Source organism: Vicia villosa, unplaced genomic scaffold (assembly GCF_029867415.1).
Source record: "Vicia villosa cultivar HV-30 ecotype Madison, WI unplaced genomic scaffold, Vvil1.0 ctg.001168F_1_1, whole genome shotgun sequence".
In the NCBI taxonomy this organism is placed as follows: domain Eukaryota; kingdom Viridiplantae; phylum Streptophyta; class Magnoliopsida; order Fabales; family Fabaceae; genus Vicia; species Vicia villosa.
The window spans coordinates 113,160-133,082 of record NW_026705513.1 but is presented as its reverse complement, the minus strand read 5'-3'; the positions used below and the strand labels follow the sequence as shown (position 1 = coordinate 133,082).

The following is a 19,923-nucleotide window of genomic DNA, read 5'->3' as shown; positions in this document are numbered from 1 at the left end:
AATTTAGCACCTTATGGTATTAATCTCAGTTAAAAATAATTATTATTATCTTTGGTCTCATTTATAACAGAAAATTAATTGAATAATTAATGTATTTGCAAGGTATCATATATCAGATATATTAATCATTCAATAAATTTAAAAAGTCAATTTTCTCTTATAAATAGGATCGAATCATATTATGTTTTGGGAGGATGTGGAACATGAAAATTGAGCTTGTGGACGGTGGTTGAAACGGTGTCGTGTTTGACAAAATTGTCGCTTTCAATGTGTACTTCTTTCTTGCTCCCTTTGGCGTGTTCAGGCTAGACATAAAGTGACGTCAATGCCCTTTTACTTTGACCACTTTATAGTCTTTATTTATGTTTTATTGGGAAAATGTTACTATGTTCGCATTATATATGTTCTGAAAAGTTTTTATTTAAATCGCATAAATAAAGGGTGATTAAATTTTATGAATGAAAAAAACAATCGAAAAGTTCCTATGTAGTCGGACAGAAGCTAATGAGAATACTCATTTAAATTTATTAAAAATAGCTAATGTAATGATAAAGTTTGAAGTGTACAAATTAGAACTCGAAACTCAAAGAAAAATGGTAAGGCAGATAGAAAAACTTGAGAGTTTTGGAGACAATGTTTTATTTGTTGGATACTCAAAAAAGCTAATGAGAATATTAACGGGGAAGATTATGACATGATTATGAATATTAACCACAGTTTATAGTCTAAATTAGGGATGTAAATGGGGGCGAGAATGTGTGGAGAATGTTTTCCATCACCCTGCCCCTTTTCAATATGTTCCTTATTCCTATCTCCGATTTCCATCACAAAAAAATATTTTCCCCCATTCTCATTTTCATAGATTTCACGGAAAATCGAAGATCCATGGAGATTGAATTTTAAAAGAATTTCTATAATTTTCGATCAAAACTATAACAATAGTGTTTCGTTATTATACACACACACACACATATATATATATATATATATATATATATATATATATATATATATATATATATATATATATATATATATATTGTATTTTTTTAAAATTAAATAAAAATACACCTTGTATCTATAACAAAAAATTGCAAAAGCACTTGCAATTACTACAACATAACCACTAAGTTACTAATTTAATGAAAAATAGGTTATTAATTGAAGTATCGTGAAGTTGAAGAATATTTACCTTAAACACAATAAAAAAAAAAGGAGTGTTTGTTGTGATGATGCATGAGAATAGAGGAGATGAGAAATGGAGGTGACAAAGATAATTGAGAAAAGAAGAAGAAACGGTGTGTACATTGTACGTAATTGGTGTACTTTTTTAGGGTTGAGTACTTGGCAATGAAACAATACATTATATAATGAATAAATAAATAAATAAAATGATCCACTAACGACTATTCATTTCTTAATATATTATTTATATTATGGTCGGAGTCAAGGAATCCGCGAGGCGTAGGGTATTTTCCTGATCCCCGCCACAAAGTGTTATCGGGGGAACTTTTCCCTCTATCTCCACGGAATAAAAAATCTTCGACTTCAGAGCTCCGAACAGATAATTCCTACGGAGATCTCCGTTAACAGATGCAAGTTGACATTCCTAGTCTAGACAGAGATAAACAATGTTGTAAAATCAATGCCAAAAATAAAGTATAATAGGTTTCTTTTCTTGGTAAGAAACCCACAAGAGTATGGTTAAGTTTTTTGCTTGGGAATGGTTTCTTTCATCCTATAATGGGGTAGAATCCATCTTTTGAGGTGATTGGTGTGTCAATCTGATTTTATGTATTAGATGATGGGTGTTAGGGGGTTGGGGGAGTTTCTTTACTCTCCTTTTTTGTAATTGTTGGTTAGCACTTCTTGTGCTTTTTTATAATACCATCTTTGCTTATTAAAAAAAAAAAGAAAACAGGAAAACAAGAAGAACATAATGAAATTGGTTATAGACTGCTATTCTTTACTTTCTCTTTGAAACAAGATTACTAGCATGTTTGGTTTGGCTTTTAGAAGGGCCAAAAGCACTTCTATAAATGTAGAATTGATTTTGAGTGATTTTAAGATGTTTGTTTAGGTAAAAGTAGAATTGATTCTGTCTCTAGAATTGATTCTACTTGAAGCTAGAATTTGTAGCTTCTGCGTCTAGAATTGATTCTGGATGTTTTTTACACTGAAATTTATTATTCAACTCACTTTTACATAAATGTATCCAAACATAAATCAATTCTGCTAAACTCAATTCTGATAGAATCAGTTCTATCAAACTCAATTCTACTAGAATCAATTCTGTCCACCGCCAATCCAAACACATCCTACAAATGTCACAGAATAACAAATAACCGCTCCCACCTTAATTAAGATTTGCAGTGTGCAATGATATGCGATAATATGTTATTTATAATAAAACTAACACATTAAACTAATAGTATTTTACACATAGACTCATTACACAAGCTAACTTAGGGAACAAACTAACTTAAACAATTAAGCTTAACAAACAGGCTCAATTCGACATGCTAACAATCCTAGCATTTTGACTACTGCATACTTGATAATACTTCGACTACTACTTGCAGGCCTTCGACTACAGTATGTGATTAGACTTCGACAGCATGCTAAGATCATGTCAAATTGTCGAACCAAGTAGCTACCCTTCAACCATATTAGAGTTCGATTTAATATCTCTGAAACAAAATCTAAAAAAAATATTGTAATGATTATTCATGTGATACGAAATAGTAATTATTTAATCTGAACGGTATTTAAATATGTAATTCGAAGTTCGTTTTCAAACCATCATTAATCTCATCATATATTAAAACTAAACCTCTTAATCTGATGGTAAAAACAACTTAACAAGACTTTGAAGGTTTAAAATACATCTTAGTTTATCCCCTAAGGCATCTCGTTTCTATATTTTTTATGTTTGAGAGACTGTGTACACATTTTTATCAAACATATTGTCTCTACAAACTTCATGCTTGAGAGACTGTGTATACTCTATTTCATTAAAAGAATTTAGATTGGAATCGAACCACGACATGACAGAACTTGCGCCGCGCAAGTCCAATCATAGTAAAAGACTAAGCCAATTTACTCTTAATAGAAAAAGGTTGTCCCAAGATCAAATACAACTCACTTCTAATAATTATTTGTTTTACATATAAACAAAACATTTTAAGCCATTAAATAGCCTTAAAAGGTTAACCTCATACATAGGAGTAGTCGACTTAACTCCCGCTTATTGCTTTCAGTCAAACAATGTGACATGTATTATAATGACAATTAAATCAACATAAAAGTCTCGGAGAGATTAGTCACTATAAAAACAAGCAACCATCACGCATAAATGACATACCTTTTTCATACGACAAACACAGAGATAAACACTATGACTCTAACTTGCCTAACATCAGTTGAGTTATTAAATAGTGCACCCAACGTGTACAATTTGAATTTATTTAGACACAAAATAGAAAAGATAAAATACATTTTGATAGATGCAATCAATTACTACAAATTAAAGAATCTAGTTAGATGCATGCACAGTTTTATACGAGAATTTGTAGTGTATTAAGGAAATTCTAAGAGATTTTGAGTTGGCTTCATATCTTTCGGTTAATTTTTTTAAGGGTAGTCTTATATGGGTTAGTAAGGATTTTGTATTTTTTGATTCTGCACGTGATTTCCTTCACTATATAATTAAAACTCTCTCTTTTAAGTACATATGATTACCTATGGGAGGGGGGCCGCAAGCCAACCATCCCGAGTATAAAACTATGTAGTAAAAAGGAAATTATCTCACGATGATTGACGTAACAATTAGAGTGTATATTATTTGCTACCAAGTAGTTAATATACACTCTGAATGGCTCTTTCGCCTGGTTCCCTCTGAGCAGGAAGAATGTAGAAGCACGTGGCATATCCTTAGTATAAGTCGGTAGACATGAACAACCGTAGATGCGTGGGAAGTGCTGAAGGATCCAAGGTTGAAAAGTGTTATTAGTAACGACGTTACAATAATTTAATGAAACACAAGCACTAAAAGACCAATAAATATTACCATCCAAAGTGTGATACTTTCTGTCACCTGCTTCGTCTTCCACATACAACCTTCAGATAACTTAGAGTACAAGTATACCAAACAAACGGCCCCCACTTGTACTCATGGATTCGCTCAAAGTCCTCGAAGTACCGCAATTAGACGACGTCCACACAAGAGGCACTCTTATCCACAAAAATGACAGTTCCAACCAAATACAACAGGCATGCTCTCATAGCATACGCTCTATGATGCCGTACCTGCTCGTTATCACCAACAACCTGATGTGTTCTTAGTATCTCGTATGTAAACACCTTCTTCAAGAAGCTAAACCTTGCATGTGCCCCTCGGGTGAAATCAAACTCCTCCATGGAAGCCTCTGGGTCAATTTCTAGATAGTCTACCATCAACTCCAGTGCCTCATCTTTGGTAACCTTCCCATAATCTAAAAGTTTCTCCCGAACCGGAAAATGCTATTAAAAAGAAAAAGAGAATATGGGGAAATAACATTAAACACCAAATTAAGTATAATCACTCGACCACCCAAACTACCAGACATGTGCTTCATGTAATGGAGCCTCTCATCAACAAACTGACTAAGGGTTCCAAGTAGTATCAAGTCGAAGATCCCCCCTCACGTTTGACGTTTCCTCATCTGCCTAAGCGCGTCATGCATCAGCTCGGCTACATGCAGTACATTTCCAAAGATCCTTTTGTGTTTGCTCCTCCCACTGTGAAACATAGAGATATGGATGTTATGTTTGATGATTATGTTAATTATCTGGTACTAGAGGAGGCACGGAGTACCATAGCTGAGAGCGGCTGGAGCTACGTAGACGGTTATATCTAACGACTCTTCCAAGTGTCACATCCTTATAAGGTACAAGATGCTCCAGGAGATCCACCTAAGCCAGCTCATCAGGAGATATTAAAAGAGGAGCATGCTAGGGCAGGTCATATTTTTGATGTGTTGCATAGATATTGTTGTATCAAGGAGATTGGGCAGACAAGTATTGACTAAGGATTCTTTCATGATGGTTCTGAGGCGAAGGGCGTTGTAGATGTCATGATGACGAGGCTCGGGAGGCATTGCAGTATAAGAGGCAGCGTAGAAACAAGGGGGCACGTGGCCGAGACCAAATCCGAGTTCATCATACGCAGTAGATTATAGTACTTGTACTCTTGATATATTGAGTTGTATTTTATTTATCAACTCTGTTATAACTTTTTGATTGGGTTTATGTACTTTTGATTCATAACTTTATATATATCATTTTCTTCATAATCTTAGTATTATTGAATCATAGTATACCTTCTAACTATTTGATCTGAGAATCACTTAAAAATACTTACAATTTACTGACTGCGCTGGATACAAAGTTACATCTTTAAATGTTTTACGTATATGTATCTCCAAAATAATCTAACGCTTAGCAAATAAAGGTCCGTCGAAGATGCATTTCCGAAACAATCTAACATTTAACAACTAAAAGTACTTTCAAAGATACATCTCCAAAAACTGAGGGCCATTTTTAAAATTACATAGGATGTTTGTTAAGAAATCCTCTTAAAGAAATACTATAAGTTTTAATCATAAAAAAACATTTTTAAAATTACATAGGATGCTTGTTAAGAAATCCCCTTAATGAAATACTATAAGTTTTAATCATAAAAAAAATTTAACACTACTTATCTATGTCTATTAGACTTTATTTTTTAATGGCAATGGCCATTATACTAATGAGTGGCTAAAATTCGTCCAGGAGTATTCATTCCATGAGGTTGTATCCAACCCATTTATAGGATAGATATGATCAATTACGTTGCACCAATACTTCTGTAAAAAGATGTGTTTCTGGAGAAACCGACACTGATATTGATAATTATGTTTAATTTATTCAATTTTTATCTATGTCGCTGTGTAAGTATCGATGCCATGATGCCATGTTCAGAGTGTATGTGCTTCATAGTTCTGAAAATGATTATGAATATATAAGTTTTCCTTAGTTACTCCAACATCATCTTGCAATTGAATCGATAAATAATGAAAAATATGGAATCTATACAAATGACAAAATGTCTCTTTCGACGGTACAAAAGACCATGATGATAAAAAAATAGAGACAATAATATTGTTAAGGTATTTCACACCAAACGCTTGAAAAGTATTTCTGTTGTCACCAATGCACAAGAAACGGGTATATGATCATTCCAGCAGGGAATATTGTTCAAAATCCTTAGGAATAGTGACTGAACCTTTCTTTCTATATAATATATTTGATGTTGTGATATTATAGACTGCATTTACTAACACATACATTAAACATTCATTTTATAAAACATGAGAAAATAATCACTGACAAGCACTGCTGAACAGGATTGATCTCCAGCAACATTCAACTGAGGGGATGTGTCCAACAGATTATTGCCTTCCCAGCTACATATTTCCATAACTTCAGATCAGCAGCTTTACATCCATGCTAATGGGTTTTCACAATATTGTACACCCACAAAAATGTTTTCTGGGTGTATCATCAACTTTGTCTGTTCAGGTCAACAAGAAAATTTTAACATTCGGTCATAATCCATAAAACACCGACACAGTATTAATTAAGGACAGGAGATAGTACTAATTAAGGAAATATAATGTGTTAAGTGCCAAACACTGTCATGTTTCAGACACCAAACACGCATTTGATAAGTGTTGGTGCTACATAGGTCACAGTACTTGAACCTAATAGCTTACAACCAACATTGAACCGTCTCTTTGAGACTTTGCTGTAACAAAAACAAATGCTATCAAGAAGTCTATTGAGAACGCATTTATAATGTTGCTGCAGGGGTACTAACTAAGGATTCTAAAACCAAACTACAGATTCTAAAATGATTCAAATTGTATACATTTCTTCACCCTAACAATTACCAGCGCTCCATAGTTACAATAAAACGTGCCAAGGAGTCATGATAACAAAACCATAAATGCCTAATTTGGTCCTAAAATTGTAAGACTATGAACTTAAAACCCCTATTAATATTCTAAAATGATAATTGAAATCGTAAATATTTAATCACGTCTGTCACTCCATTCATATATGAAAGGATTATGATGACAATGAATTAGTAATGTCAGAGATGCATCACATAGCAGATCCAGACCGAGGACCGAGGAACAAACCTAACTATGTTTTGCAATTCTACGGATCATTTTGGAATAATGAAAACATGGAGACTAGGTTGATACAATCTTACAGCTTCAGGGACCAAATTGGATACTTACTTGATAAGAAAACGATGGGGTACCCTAATCAATAAAAGCGACTATGATAATGAGATGAGGTTGAGGTGTAATCAGGCAAAGGAACCCCACCAGAGATGCATAGATATTACAGGAACACCCAAATCACAAAACAATGTCCCACCATTTTTAAAAACATCGGTGAATCCTTTGAGAGTAGTATTCTGTTTTGGGAAGCTACTGGTGGGAGTGAAACAAGAACTGAATGGCACTTATAAATTAGAATCCATATATTCAAAATGAAGAATATGGCCCTATAAGTAAAGTGCAACTAAATAGCCGAATAAAACGTCTCTGTAAGCACAGACAAAAACCAATTAACTAGGCCTCATTTAATAAGCTAGCACCTTTTAGAATATCTACAAAATACCCCATATGTTTCTTAATAAGGAAGATAATAAACACAGTCATGGGTCAGTACTTTGTCCTTAGCATCAAATCCCTCACATCATAATAATACCAATATAATTGCATTAACTTCTGAAACAAACTAATTGATTATCCAAATAGTAATAAATAATCACACAATATACTTTGGATTTGGGAGTAAAATCTACCTGATTTTGCTTTTGCCAAAGATGGCTGGACGACAACATGCATGGTGATGACCCCCTTAGGAAGCTCACCAAAAGGCACTCTACACTGGCCAACCGTCTTGTTGTTCTCCAAAATTTTCCCAGCATTTATGAGCTTTATATCATTTGCTGCCTTCGGTATGATTTTCTTGTCTATGGACAACCAGAGCAAAAGACAAATTTGTAAAAATAAAATGATTAGAAAAAGAAAACTGTTCAAAAATAAAGGACAAGAATATAGCACTACAACAACACAAATTATGGTTGGATAGTAAATGAAGAGTGGAGCATAATAGAATGGAATGAAATGAAAAATAATGGAACAGAAAGGAATGAGAGGGAGAAAGGAATGAGAGGGAATACACTCAGCATTCCATTGTTAGAGAAAAAACTCATTACATCCCCTCCACCAAAGTTGAAAAAATAGTGGAAATTTGATGGAATGAGATAGAATCATTCCATCATACTCCATTTGATTCGATCCTATTTCGAACTATTCAAACTATGCCACATTCAATGATGATTCAATCATTCCTTTCCATTAATCCAATCCAATCATGGCCTAAGGAAAAAATGCAGGAGCACATGTCCATAATAAAATAAGTACACAACAGCCATCCCTTATACAAAGTGGAATATGACTTTGCTGATGGCAGCATCCACTGGAAGTATTCTATCAAATATAATTGGTTCCTAAAGGCTAAAACTTTTAGAAGACAATACAGAGAGTTACTACTTCATATGTTGCATATATGTATGTCTAAGAGATTTTAGTAACCGAAACTGCTGTCCAGTTAATCGTTATGATCAAAACCAGAATATCATGATACAGAAATCTTGATCATTATAAGAGAAATTTAACAAAGAGGATATCCCAAACCATAATTGCAAGTTGCCAATCAGTTGGAATAGAAATTTTGACCCAATTAACTCTGATGATGCTGAGTCTAAGTCTACTTCTAAAATCATAAATCTTTATCTAAAGAGTATCATTTTCAACAACAACAACCAAGCCTTATCTCACTAAGTGGGGTTGGCTACATGAATCAAAATACGCCAAAATGTTCTATCCAAGACCGTGTTTCTATCCAATTCGTTAATCTCGAAATCTTTGTTGATAGTTTCTCTTAGTGTTTATAAGTCTTCCTCTATCTCTAATTGTTTGAATCTTCTTCATTTGATCTACTCTCCTTACAATAAAATCTACAAGTCTTTTATATACAAGCTCAAACCACATATTTTTATTTTCCACCATGTATTCTCCTATAGGTCTTACGTCAAGACTCTCTAATATTATCATTTCTAACTCTATCTCGTCTAATCTTACCACACATTCAACACAACATCTCCATCTCGGCTACACTAACTTTATCCTCGAGTTAATTCTTAACCACCCAACATTCTCCATCGTTTTGTATTACGGATGGGATATTAAAACCATGTGACTTGTAGTATGATATGGTCTCCAACTTTCACCTCTAGGTTAGAATTTAGAAACGTTTCTCCTTTTACTAAATTTCCATTCCATACACTCCGTTTGTCTTACTTCTGCTTAGGCGTAAGCCATATGTTTCTAATGCTCGTCTTCAACCTCTCATTTAAATACTCCTTTGACTCTTCAAGTAGGACTAAATCATCTACAAAAAAGCATACATCTTGGTGCTAACTCTTGGATGTGTCTTATGAGAGTACATTTAAAAATAAAATGAGACTTCTGGTCAACAGCCCTAACTGGTGCTCCTACTGGTCTTTTAAATGCCTAAACCACCTAACTATATTGCCAATAGCGTGCTAAGCGGAATAGCATAGCAGTGAAAGGGTTTGGCACAGCGCTTTGGGCCTACGAGCTGCCGTCAGCAATAACCGTAGTCGCAACTGCTAATTGCCGCAAAATTGCGGCCCCAAACCGCTATGGCGTTTGATATTAGAATTTCAAGGATAAATTCGTCAAATTCTTTTTTTCAGATTATGTTTTTCATTATGTTATGTCGTTGCTCACAAACCCTTGTTTTCTTCTTCTTCCTACTTCTAGTTGATACTTTAGTTTAGTTCAGTTCTTCTTCTTTGCTCAAGTTTTATTGTTTTAAAATTCAGGTTTCTTACCTATTAAGTATTATGGTCTTTTTAATTTTGTGTATTTTCTATTTTTGAATATTTATGTTTATTTTGAATATCTTTTTTGTCTTTGCAACGCTATCAGAGCTTTAAACACATAGCCACCTAAGATGAAAGAGCCAAAATAGCCAATTGCATGACCACAACAACTACAAGAAAGTGATGACAAATAAAAGCTCCTCAATGACCTTTATTAACCATTACCAACAACCAAACCAAATCGCTTATTTATAGCAAAATGTAGCATACACACTTTCCTTTTTTTAGCAAATAGAATTTTAGACAATATCTGACATCTTAAGCTTTCAGAGTAAGAACACTCCAACATAAATGACTTCCCTTCAAACTCAATTTGAACCAAATCAATTAACAAAATCAAATTAATAATAATCACAATAATCAAAATGCTCACCCAAACAATTAATCACCATTTGCTTTTTGTATTTATTTTGCATATCCAACTCCCAAAACTATTAATTCACATACCTAAAAATGCATGTTGCTAAAAAAAACACCGTTGAACCATTTCAAGATAAAACCTATCAAGTGCTTTCCTTTACCGATCCAACCAATATCAATATTTATCAGTGTTTCCCAAACAAAAAAGACAGAATTTTCTTCTCTTTGAAAACAAGACAACAAACAAAAACTTACCCAGAAAAACTAAACTTATGACATCATAGTCACTAATTTTTCTAATCTAATAAAAGCAAAGAATCTTATGCCTTCACCTAATTCAACCACCCAATTGAATCCAAAAGCATTTTTATTCAAAGCAAATTTATCCAACATCTAACAATGTACACATATAGAACTGCAAAACAAAAATAAATTAACACACCACTTGCCCCATTTGGGTATCAACAAACATAATAAAAACATTATCCTCAAAGTAGAAGAATCCATTAACACCTTCACAAAAGAGCATCAAACACAATAAAATTAAATTAAATAAAAAAACCCTAATTCGGCTAAATAACACCAACAATTCAATTCAAACACAACATCGATCACACCAAAAACACGACACTGATACGCCGACACCAATCTATGAAGCACGGACACCACGAATACAACTCCGGCCCTGACGCGACGACACCAGTAATAATTTGAAAAAATGAATAAATTTAATGTAATCACAAGTGTCACTGCAGATGTCCGATACCGACACGGACAAGCCTTTTTTCAGAGGTGTCACTGCAACATAGCCGGTAATAATTTGAAAAAATAATAAATTAAACGTAATCACAAATGTCAATTTCTGTTTCAGACATCTAAACAGACACAGACACGTCTTTTACATTCAATCACTTTTATTTTCTCAAAACAGCTTGCAAAAAAAAAAAAAAACAGCTGTTATGAAGAGAAAAAAATTGCAAGGGAACCTCACACCAACAGAGCAAAATCATTGACTTCATTCAAGCTGAAGAACTGAAAGCCCTAATACGTCAAAATCACAATCAGAATTTCAAAAATAAAAAAACACACCAAACAAACACTAAACAAAGATCAAAACAAAAATGAAGCACAAATTAACACAATTGAAAATCAAACAAAAATCAAAAGTGCTTAATTGATTAACCTTTAGGCCATTCAGCGAAAATCCTTTCCTTGAGCATAGAAACAGTTGAAGTCGGCGAATACCGAAACGGTCCAATATCCGATCCATCGTATAATCGGAACTTGAGCTCCACCAAATCTTCTTCCGGCATCTCGAATCACAAAAAAATTACAACAAAAATACAAAATCAATCAATCAAGTTTATAATCTCACAATATACAATAGCACTGTTTCAGAGCAATTGGTAGCGTTTTGAGGTGGCTTTTGGTGGTGAATGATCAATTGAAAGTGGTGGTTTTGTTTTCTTCGTAACTATACATGGTGCTGATTTTAGAGAGAGAAAGAGTTGAATTGAAATTGAAATGAATGAGATATTTAGGAAGTGGAGGAGAGAGAATCTAAAGGTGTAAGAAAATTGTAAGAGAATCTAACAAAGATAAATAAAAATGAAAATGGAAATTTTGATACATCATCACTCTCAGACAAACCCTATCTATCTTCCGATCTTGACGCTTTCTCTTTTTATTTTTATTTTTTTTCATTTTTGTTTATTTATTGATTTGTTCTGGTTATGTTTGGGAGTTTGGAGGGGAGGGGAGGGGAAGGCTTCCGAAATCGATTTTTTAAAATAATATAGAAAAATATTTGATATTTTTTTAAAAGATGATTTTGTTTAGAATGATAAAAGACTCATTATTATTACAAAATTTTTATTTTTCAAAATACTATAACAACCTAAACGATATTTGCAAAATTTATGGAAGCCCTCCAAAACCCTCCAAAACCCTCCTTCAATACAATTTTTGAGTTCCCCATTTTATGGGGTTTTTGGTGTTATGAATAAAATCAAATCCTCCAAAACCCTCCTACCCAAAATCTTTTTATTCTTTTCACTCAATTCTTCCTATTTTTCAAAGCCCTCCCCTCCCTTCCCCTCCAAACTCCCAAACATAGCCTAAGATTTTATTTATGAAGTTAATTTATTTTTTTATCCAACAAAAAAAATTAAAATAAAATAACAAAATAATGAATTTAATTTATATGTAATTTAACAGTCTTGCTAACGAGTATACTAAGTGTGTGTTTGGTTCGAGGTAAATGGAGGGACGGGATATTTATAATAAGGGTTAAATAAGTTTTTGGTCCTTGTAAATATCTCAAATTTCGTTTTTAGTCCCTATAAAAAAAATGTCGACTTTTAGTCCCTATAAAATTACTTTTTCATTCACTTTTGGTCCCTGTAGAGGGACTAAAAGTGAATGAAAAAGTAATTTTATAGGGACTAAAAGTCGACATTTTTTTTATAGGGACTAAAAACGAAATTTGAGATATTTACAGGGACCAAAAACTTATTTAACCCTTATAATAAAATGTGTTTGTGTTTGGTTCAATTTTTAAGAGGGGAGGAAAGGGGAGCAAAATCCCTCCAAATCACACTTTTTGCGTCTCCCAAATCGGGGAATTCGAAGGGGAGAGGAGAGAATGTGACTATTAATATGTAATAAATTAATATATTTACTAAAATACCCTCAATTTTATTTTATTATTTCAAAATTATTATTTTCTTTCGTCTATTTCTTTTTTTCTGTGATTTTTCTCGATTGCTTATATTGATTTATTATAATTATTTTTTATCTTTAAATTATTATTTTTAATTAATAAAAATTATAATCACTATAATTTTTTATTTTTTATTATTACTATTATTTTTATGTTTATTTATATTAATTTTTTTCTAATTTTGTTATGTATTCTATTATATATTTTTTATATAAAATTTAAACCATTCATTTATTTTATTTAATATACATATATATATTTAACAATAAGTTATTTTATGTATTCAAAAGTTGTTATCAACAGATCTATAATTTTGCGACGAAAGTTATATTATGCATTAAGTGTATTCAATTTTTTTAACGTTATGTGGCAAGTTACAAATTTTTAATCACTCAATATTACAAATATTATTTCGAAAAAATTATTTATAAAATTTCCCCTAGGATAAAAATGTAAATTATTAATAAAACCCCTCCTCTCGTGAACCAAACATATTTTTAATCAAAATCCCTTCCCTCTCCTCCTCTCCCATCGTTTGAACCAAACATAATATAATTAATAAAAATCTCTCCCCTCCCCTTCCCTCCATTAAAATCCTCCCCCTCGTTTGAACCAAACAGACCCTAAGGATCCGTTTGGTTGGAGGTAAATGGAGGGGAGGGGAGGGAAGTAGATTTTTAATAGTGTATATGTTTGATTTAAATTTTAAGAGGGGAGAGAAGGTAGATGGAGAGCTGTCAAAATGGGCTAGCGCATATGGACCGGCCCACCAGGCCCGATAAATCATAGGGCTTGGGCCTTAAAATTAGAGCCCATATTTTTCAGGGCCTTTTTAGCCCAACCCTGAAAAGCCCGCTACCCAATAGCGTTAGCCCATATGGGCCGTGGATAGCCCATTAGGCCCGCATACTTATAAATTTTTTAAAAATATTAATATTTATATTATCTTACTCCAAAATAGCATATTGATTTTTCTCACTTCACTAAATTTTATCTATATTTTATTCAATCATTCTCTTTTAAATATTATACATTCATATGATCAATATTTTTTTCATCGTATTATATTAGTTTTTCTCTTATAATAAATATTCAAGTATTATTTTATACATTTTAGACATATATTATATTTAGAAATACATTATAGTGTCTATAAGAGATAATATAGTACTTAAAAATTGTATTATGTTTAAAATAACATAGTTTTTAATTTTATTTATAATAAATATTATGGAGTTTTTATTTTAATTTTTTTAAATAAAAAAGCCCATTTAGGGTCGAGTAGCCCGAAGCCCATCTAGGGCCGGGCTCGGGTAGTAAATCTCGAGCCCATATTACACAGGGCTTTTTTGGATCAGCCCTAAAATGCGTAGGGTCCACCAGGGCCAACCCGTTTAGGGCCGGGTAGTCCATATTGACAACTCTAGATGGAGGGGATCAAATTCCCTCTTGAGCCACTTTTTGCTTCCCCCGATTTGAGGGGATTCGGATGGGAGGTGATTCATATTAATTATAATTATATTTACATATTTATCCTTGTTATAATTATAATTAAAAAAAATTTATTTTATTTTTTATATTTTTATGTTACTTTTTAACTGTTGCAATATTTTTGTTTCAAAAATATTTGTTAGATTGTATTGTATTCGATAGTTTTTTTAAATTATATATTATAATGTTACGTTTTTATAATTTTTTTTATGTTATCGAATTGAATATTTATAAATAGTTACTATATCGTGAATCTTATAGTAAAATTACAAGATTAAAAATGTAAATTAATTTTATAATACCCCCTCCCCTTGTGAACCAAACATATTTGTAAATAAAATTCCTCTCCTCCTCTCCCCCTTCATATTTTGAACCAAACATATATGTAATTAAATCCCTCGCCTCCCTTCCCCTCCCCTCCCCTCCCCTCCCCTGGATAAAAATCTCCCTCCTCCCCTCGATTGAACCAAACGGACCCTAAGGGCACTCTTTAAACATACTAAATAAAGAAAATATTTTTTTATAAAAGTCAATATTTTAATTTTCAATATATTAAATACACACATTTTAAAAAAAAACTATCACTTTAATCAGTTAAAGAGTGTCTCAAGGGCACTAATTAGCATTTCCCATAATTTAATATAGGCTTTGTTTGGTAAGCCATATTTTGAGCTTATGACTTATAGCTTATAGCTTATAAGCTCGTATGATAAAAAAAAAGACCTGTTTCGTAATAGTATTTACATCACGAGCTTATAGCTTATTTTACTAGTTTATAGCTTATTTTTCAGATGCTATTTTAAATAGCGTTTTAGCTTATAGCTTTTGGCTTATTATTTTTTCTTCCATTATTACCCTTATAAATTTTAATTATTTTAAATATACATTTAATTATTAATTAATAAATGTCTTTTTATGTCATTTTACCTTTATGAGCTAGTTAAATCGCTAATTTCACCAAATACTTTAATTAGCTTATCAGCTATCAGTCACCAACCATCAGTTATAAGCTATAAGCTATCAGCTACCAGTCATCAGTCATAAGCTTTAAGCTATCAACTAACTTATCATTCAACCGCTAATTTTACCAAACAGAGCCATAAGCTCTTTTAATAAAAATAGTAGATGACTTGAAAATTTAACTAATAGTTTATATATTTTATAATTTATAATTTATGACTGATGATTGATAGCTAATAAATTAATTGAGCGGTTTGATAAATTAATTATTTAAATAATTGATAAATATAAAGTGACATAAGTATTTAATACTCTTTGCATTTATTACATATTTATTTTATTTTAAATTTAAATAAATTATGAAGAGTAAAAGTTAGTTTTTTTTTTTTGCTATTCAAGTAAAAGTTAGTTTTAGTTACAATAATAAAGATAAAAAAATAGAAGAAAAATAATCAAGTATAAACTATAAACTAAAATGATATTTGATATAGTGGCTATAAAACAAGCTATAAAATAGTAAAATAAATTATAAACTCGTGATGAAATTACCGTTACCAATTATTTTTTTTTATTATATAAAGTTATAAATTATAAACTAAAAATTCAAAAATATTGTAATCCCAATAAATAGATAGATAAAGTAAATTTTTTTACAATACTTTTCAAAAAAAAAGTTTTGCACTGTTAATAAATTGTGTATGTAATTAATTGAATAACTTTTGTGAAATCTCTTTATGATGCTTACTCTTTCACTTGCAGAACCCAACCTTCGCCTTGGACCAAGCTTATTTGGAATTCAATTTTTCCCCTTTACCACTCCACTTTCATCTAGAGGATTATCTATATGAAGATGCCTACTAATGACAATCTTGCAATCAGAGGTTTGCAGTTGCCCTCTATGTGTTCCTTGTGTAACAAGGCTCTTATCTTCTAGACATCTTTATGTGGACTGCTCTTTTGCCAAAAAAGTTGTGGAATTGGCTGCAAAATATCTTAAACCATACCATTGATTTTACCTTCTTCCCCACTTCTATTAATATTGGTAAAAAAAGGGCGGGGTCCTCAATGTGTTTTGGTTTTCACTACAGCTGTCATTGTTTCTTATAGAGCAATCTGGTACTGCAGAAATTAGTTAAGATTCAAGGGTGCATACTCAGCTCATAACTCCATCATTTCTAACAATATTGCTTCAGTTGCTCTCATAGGAAATTCTACTGATCTTGCAATGGGTCCTTCCATCACTGACTTCACTATTCTTAAAGCTTTCAATGTGCAAACTCACCACCCCAAAGCTCCTCAAATCAAATAAATCATTTGGCGTCCCCTTTGTTGGTCAATGGCTAAAGTGCAACACAGACGGCTCAGCCTTAAGTAGCCCTGAGTCACATTGTATAATTCAATATCATATTTCATGATACCTGCGTTGACTCAATAACTATAAATAAGTTCAAAATCTCAAATTGACTTATCTTAACAAGGTCATGTATTTTAAAATCACATTGTATTTAGAGTTCGTACATTACTCTTGTTATATAAAATTAGCAAATTCACATCTTGGTCACTCATGCCCTTTCACGTGAGTCGTGGAGTTCTCAATTAACCAACTTTATAATCGCCTTTTATAAACAATATTTGACACGACTAAAATAATCGACTCATCATGTTGAGACCATAATGATTTCAAGTTGAAGGATCAGTTACACCATCATTAGTATGAGAATATCATATGACACTTACACAATATACACTATGTAGTACTCTCGTATTGGGCCAACCTATTATAAATATTACTCCTAATATATATACCTATGTGAAAACTTGATGTTTCATATATGTGACCTTCAAGATATGATCATCAGTCTACTTACATAATAGTCTATATGTTACCCAAGTGATTTCAAACACAAGAGTAAGGGTGAATTATGATAAAAAAGGTCAAAAACTTAAACAAATTAAATTGATTTTTAAGTAGATATTAAGTGAGGAGAAGAAGAAAATAATAATTGGAGAAATATAAAGAACAATGAAATAAAATATAAGTAAAAAGGAATGAACGCACTAGAATTATACTAGTTCGGGCCAAAACTACGAGGCCTACTTCAATCCCAGCGAATTTCTCACTAAAATTTCTACTACCATAGAGCTTTTAACACATGATCAACCATCAATCTTCTTATAGGTCGATTTTTGCTACATAATTGATTATAAAGACTTCCTAATGCATTATGATTCGGTTTGAAAGTGATTTTCATTTGAGGTTTTGAAAAAAAGATGAAGTTTTGAAAAGGAATTTGTGTGTGTGTGTGTGTGTGTGTGTGTGTGTGTGTGTGTGTGTGTGTGAATTAATACTTTGATAGTAACACACTCAAATTACAAATTTGATCATAGTAAAGATAATACAGTTGAGCACAAAATCGAATCACAGGCTTTTAGTGTATACATTTGTTTCTTGATGTTGTTCTTTAGCATTCAATTCTTTTTTAAATAATCATAAATTTCTCGATTTTTAATTTAATTCAATATTTATTATTCATTTGATGATGTTTATGCCATCTTATTTTAATCCCCTTTGTCACTATCAAAATTTTTTGTTCCCTCTTTGGCATCATTAAAATTTGTAAAGCACATAGAACTGTATTATCCCCCTTTTTTGATGATGATAAAGCATCTCTCTAATAGGTGGTTTAGAAAAATATGAAGAGAAATTTGAGTTTTAACCCCCTAACTAAATTGCAAGTATATTCTCCATGAGATTATATTTTTATCCCTTTATCATTGTCAAAGACAGGGAGAAAAATAAATTATCTAATAGAAGCGCAACTTTGAGAATCACATCCAAAAAACATAAGGTCATACTTCTCTCTGCAATGGGCAACATCCAACTTAGAGACCAATTTAATGAGTGGAGTTATTTGCTAGCCTTTGGACTTGGATTAAGGTTGTACTTTTGCATGCATTTAGATCGTTTTTACCCTTTAGCTTAACTCATATTTTATGAATATGAAATATCCATTAATTTGTTAGCCCACTCAATAGGAATCACCAGTGGTAGGATAAAGATGAAGATGAACATGTTTAAATTTACTTACAAAAAATACCAACAAGATACATTTTCAAATAAATGGAAAAGGTAAGGTGGAGAGTTTATCATACCTTGATTCTTTCTTATTCTACCTACTTACCTTCCTCATCTTTGTAGATGTAGCATGAGCTGAGATTACGTTTTGAATATCAATTTTTTTCTATGCTCTAGAACATACCTCACATTATGTAGAAGAAACTCATATTGCATTTTAAGTATGATAGTACCAATATTATGAACCTTTAAAGCCTTATTGTTACCTAGACAAACTACTACACTTTCCTCCTATATCAAAGTCTCAAAGTATTTTTTTTCATGGACACATATGATATGATCAACCTCAGTCCATGACTCAACTCGCTCTGCTCTCCAAACTTTGTACCATTAGTGCATTATCACTCTCATAAGTATCCTTATCTGATGCGACGATAATTTGAATACAATCATTATTGCCCCGTGTAACACCCTTCTAACCCACATACGTTTTCACATATAATTTTAATGAACAACAAAACGAACAACCACAAGGGTGTCACATCTTCATAATAAGTTCATTTAACAAATAGCACTGCTCCGTAACACGGGTTGCAAAAACACTTAATCACAAATAGCTTATTTAACATTGATGATACAATTATTTCAAACTTCGCAACGGAATAAATAGTTCTTAAAACTTCTTCTTAAAGTGTTCAATACCATGAAAGGTAGTCTCAACTTCAACCAAACTTAATACATCATGTTTATAACTTCATTATTATAAAAGAAATACAAAATCCTTCAAAATAACAAAAGTATTCAAAATTCACAATCCTTCGATCCTAACCCCGATGTTACATATCAGAGCAAGACCCACTGGACTCAAGGGAAATTAAACAAGCGCACTCTGAAGCTAGCTCATAAGCTTCCTGCACTAATATTTATCACCTGTAATTTACCCATGTTTCGAGGTAACATTTTCAAGCAGAAAGGGTGAGTAAATCGCAATCATTATAAAAAGCATTAGTAGTAGACATAGTAGTCATAACATAGGGAAAATAACAACAAGATATCATCTATTGCGTCCATAGCAAAATCAACAATCTCCAATTCTTCACATTAAACACTCCAACTCAAGAATCACATCAAATACATCACTTAATTCAAGTATTAGGAAATGCCACAAATAATGAAATGCAACATCATTAGACTCATGCATGTGTTACCAAACATCACTGATGACTTAGTCATTGTTATCTC

At 32.1% G+C, this 19,923-nt stretch overlaps 1 protein-coding gene across 1 annotated transcript; it reads right to left on the bottom strand.

Annotated features, from left to right (window-relative positions):
* Positions 1 to 6,155: 6,155 nt before the first annotated feature.
* LOC131633717 (membrane-anchored ubiquitin-fold protein 4-like) lies at positions 6,156 to 12,065 on the bottom strand. The gene is made up of 3 exons (XM_058904406.1): positions 11,616 to 12,065; positions 7,901 to 8,071; positions 6,156 to 6,592 (listed from the first exon to the last, which is right to left on the bottom strand). Exons 1-3 carry the CDS (start codon positions 11,743 to 11,745, stop codon positions 6,540 to 6,542), a joined length of 354 nt encoding a protein of 117 aa, XP_058760389.1. The 5' UTR covers positions 11,746 to 12,065; the 3' UTR covers positions 6,156 to 6,539.
* Between the last annotated feature and the right edge of the window lie 7,858 nt (positions 12,066 to 19,923).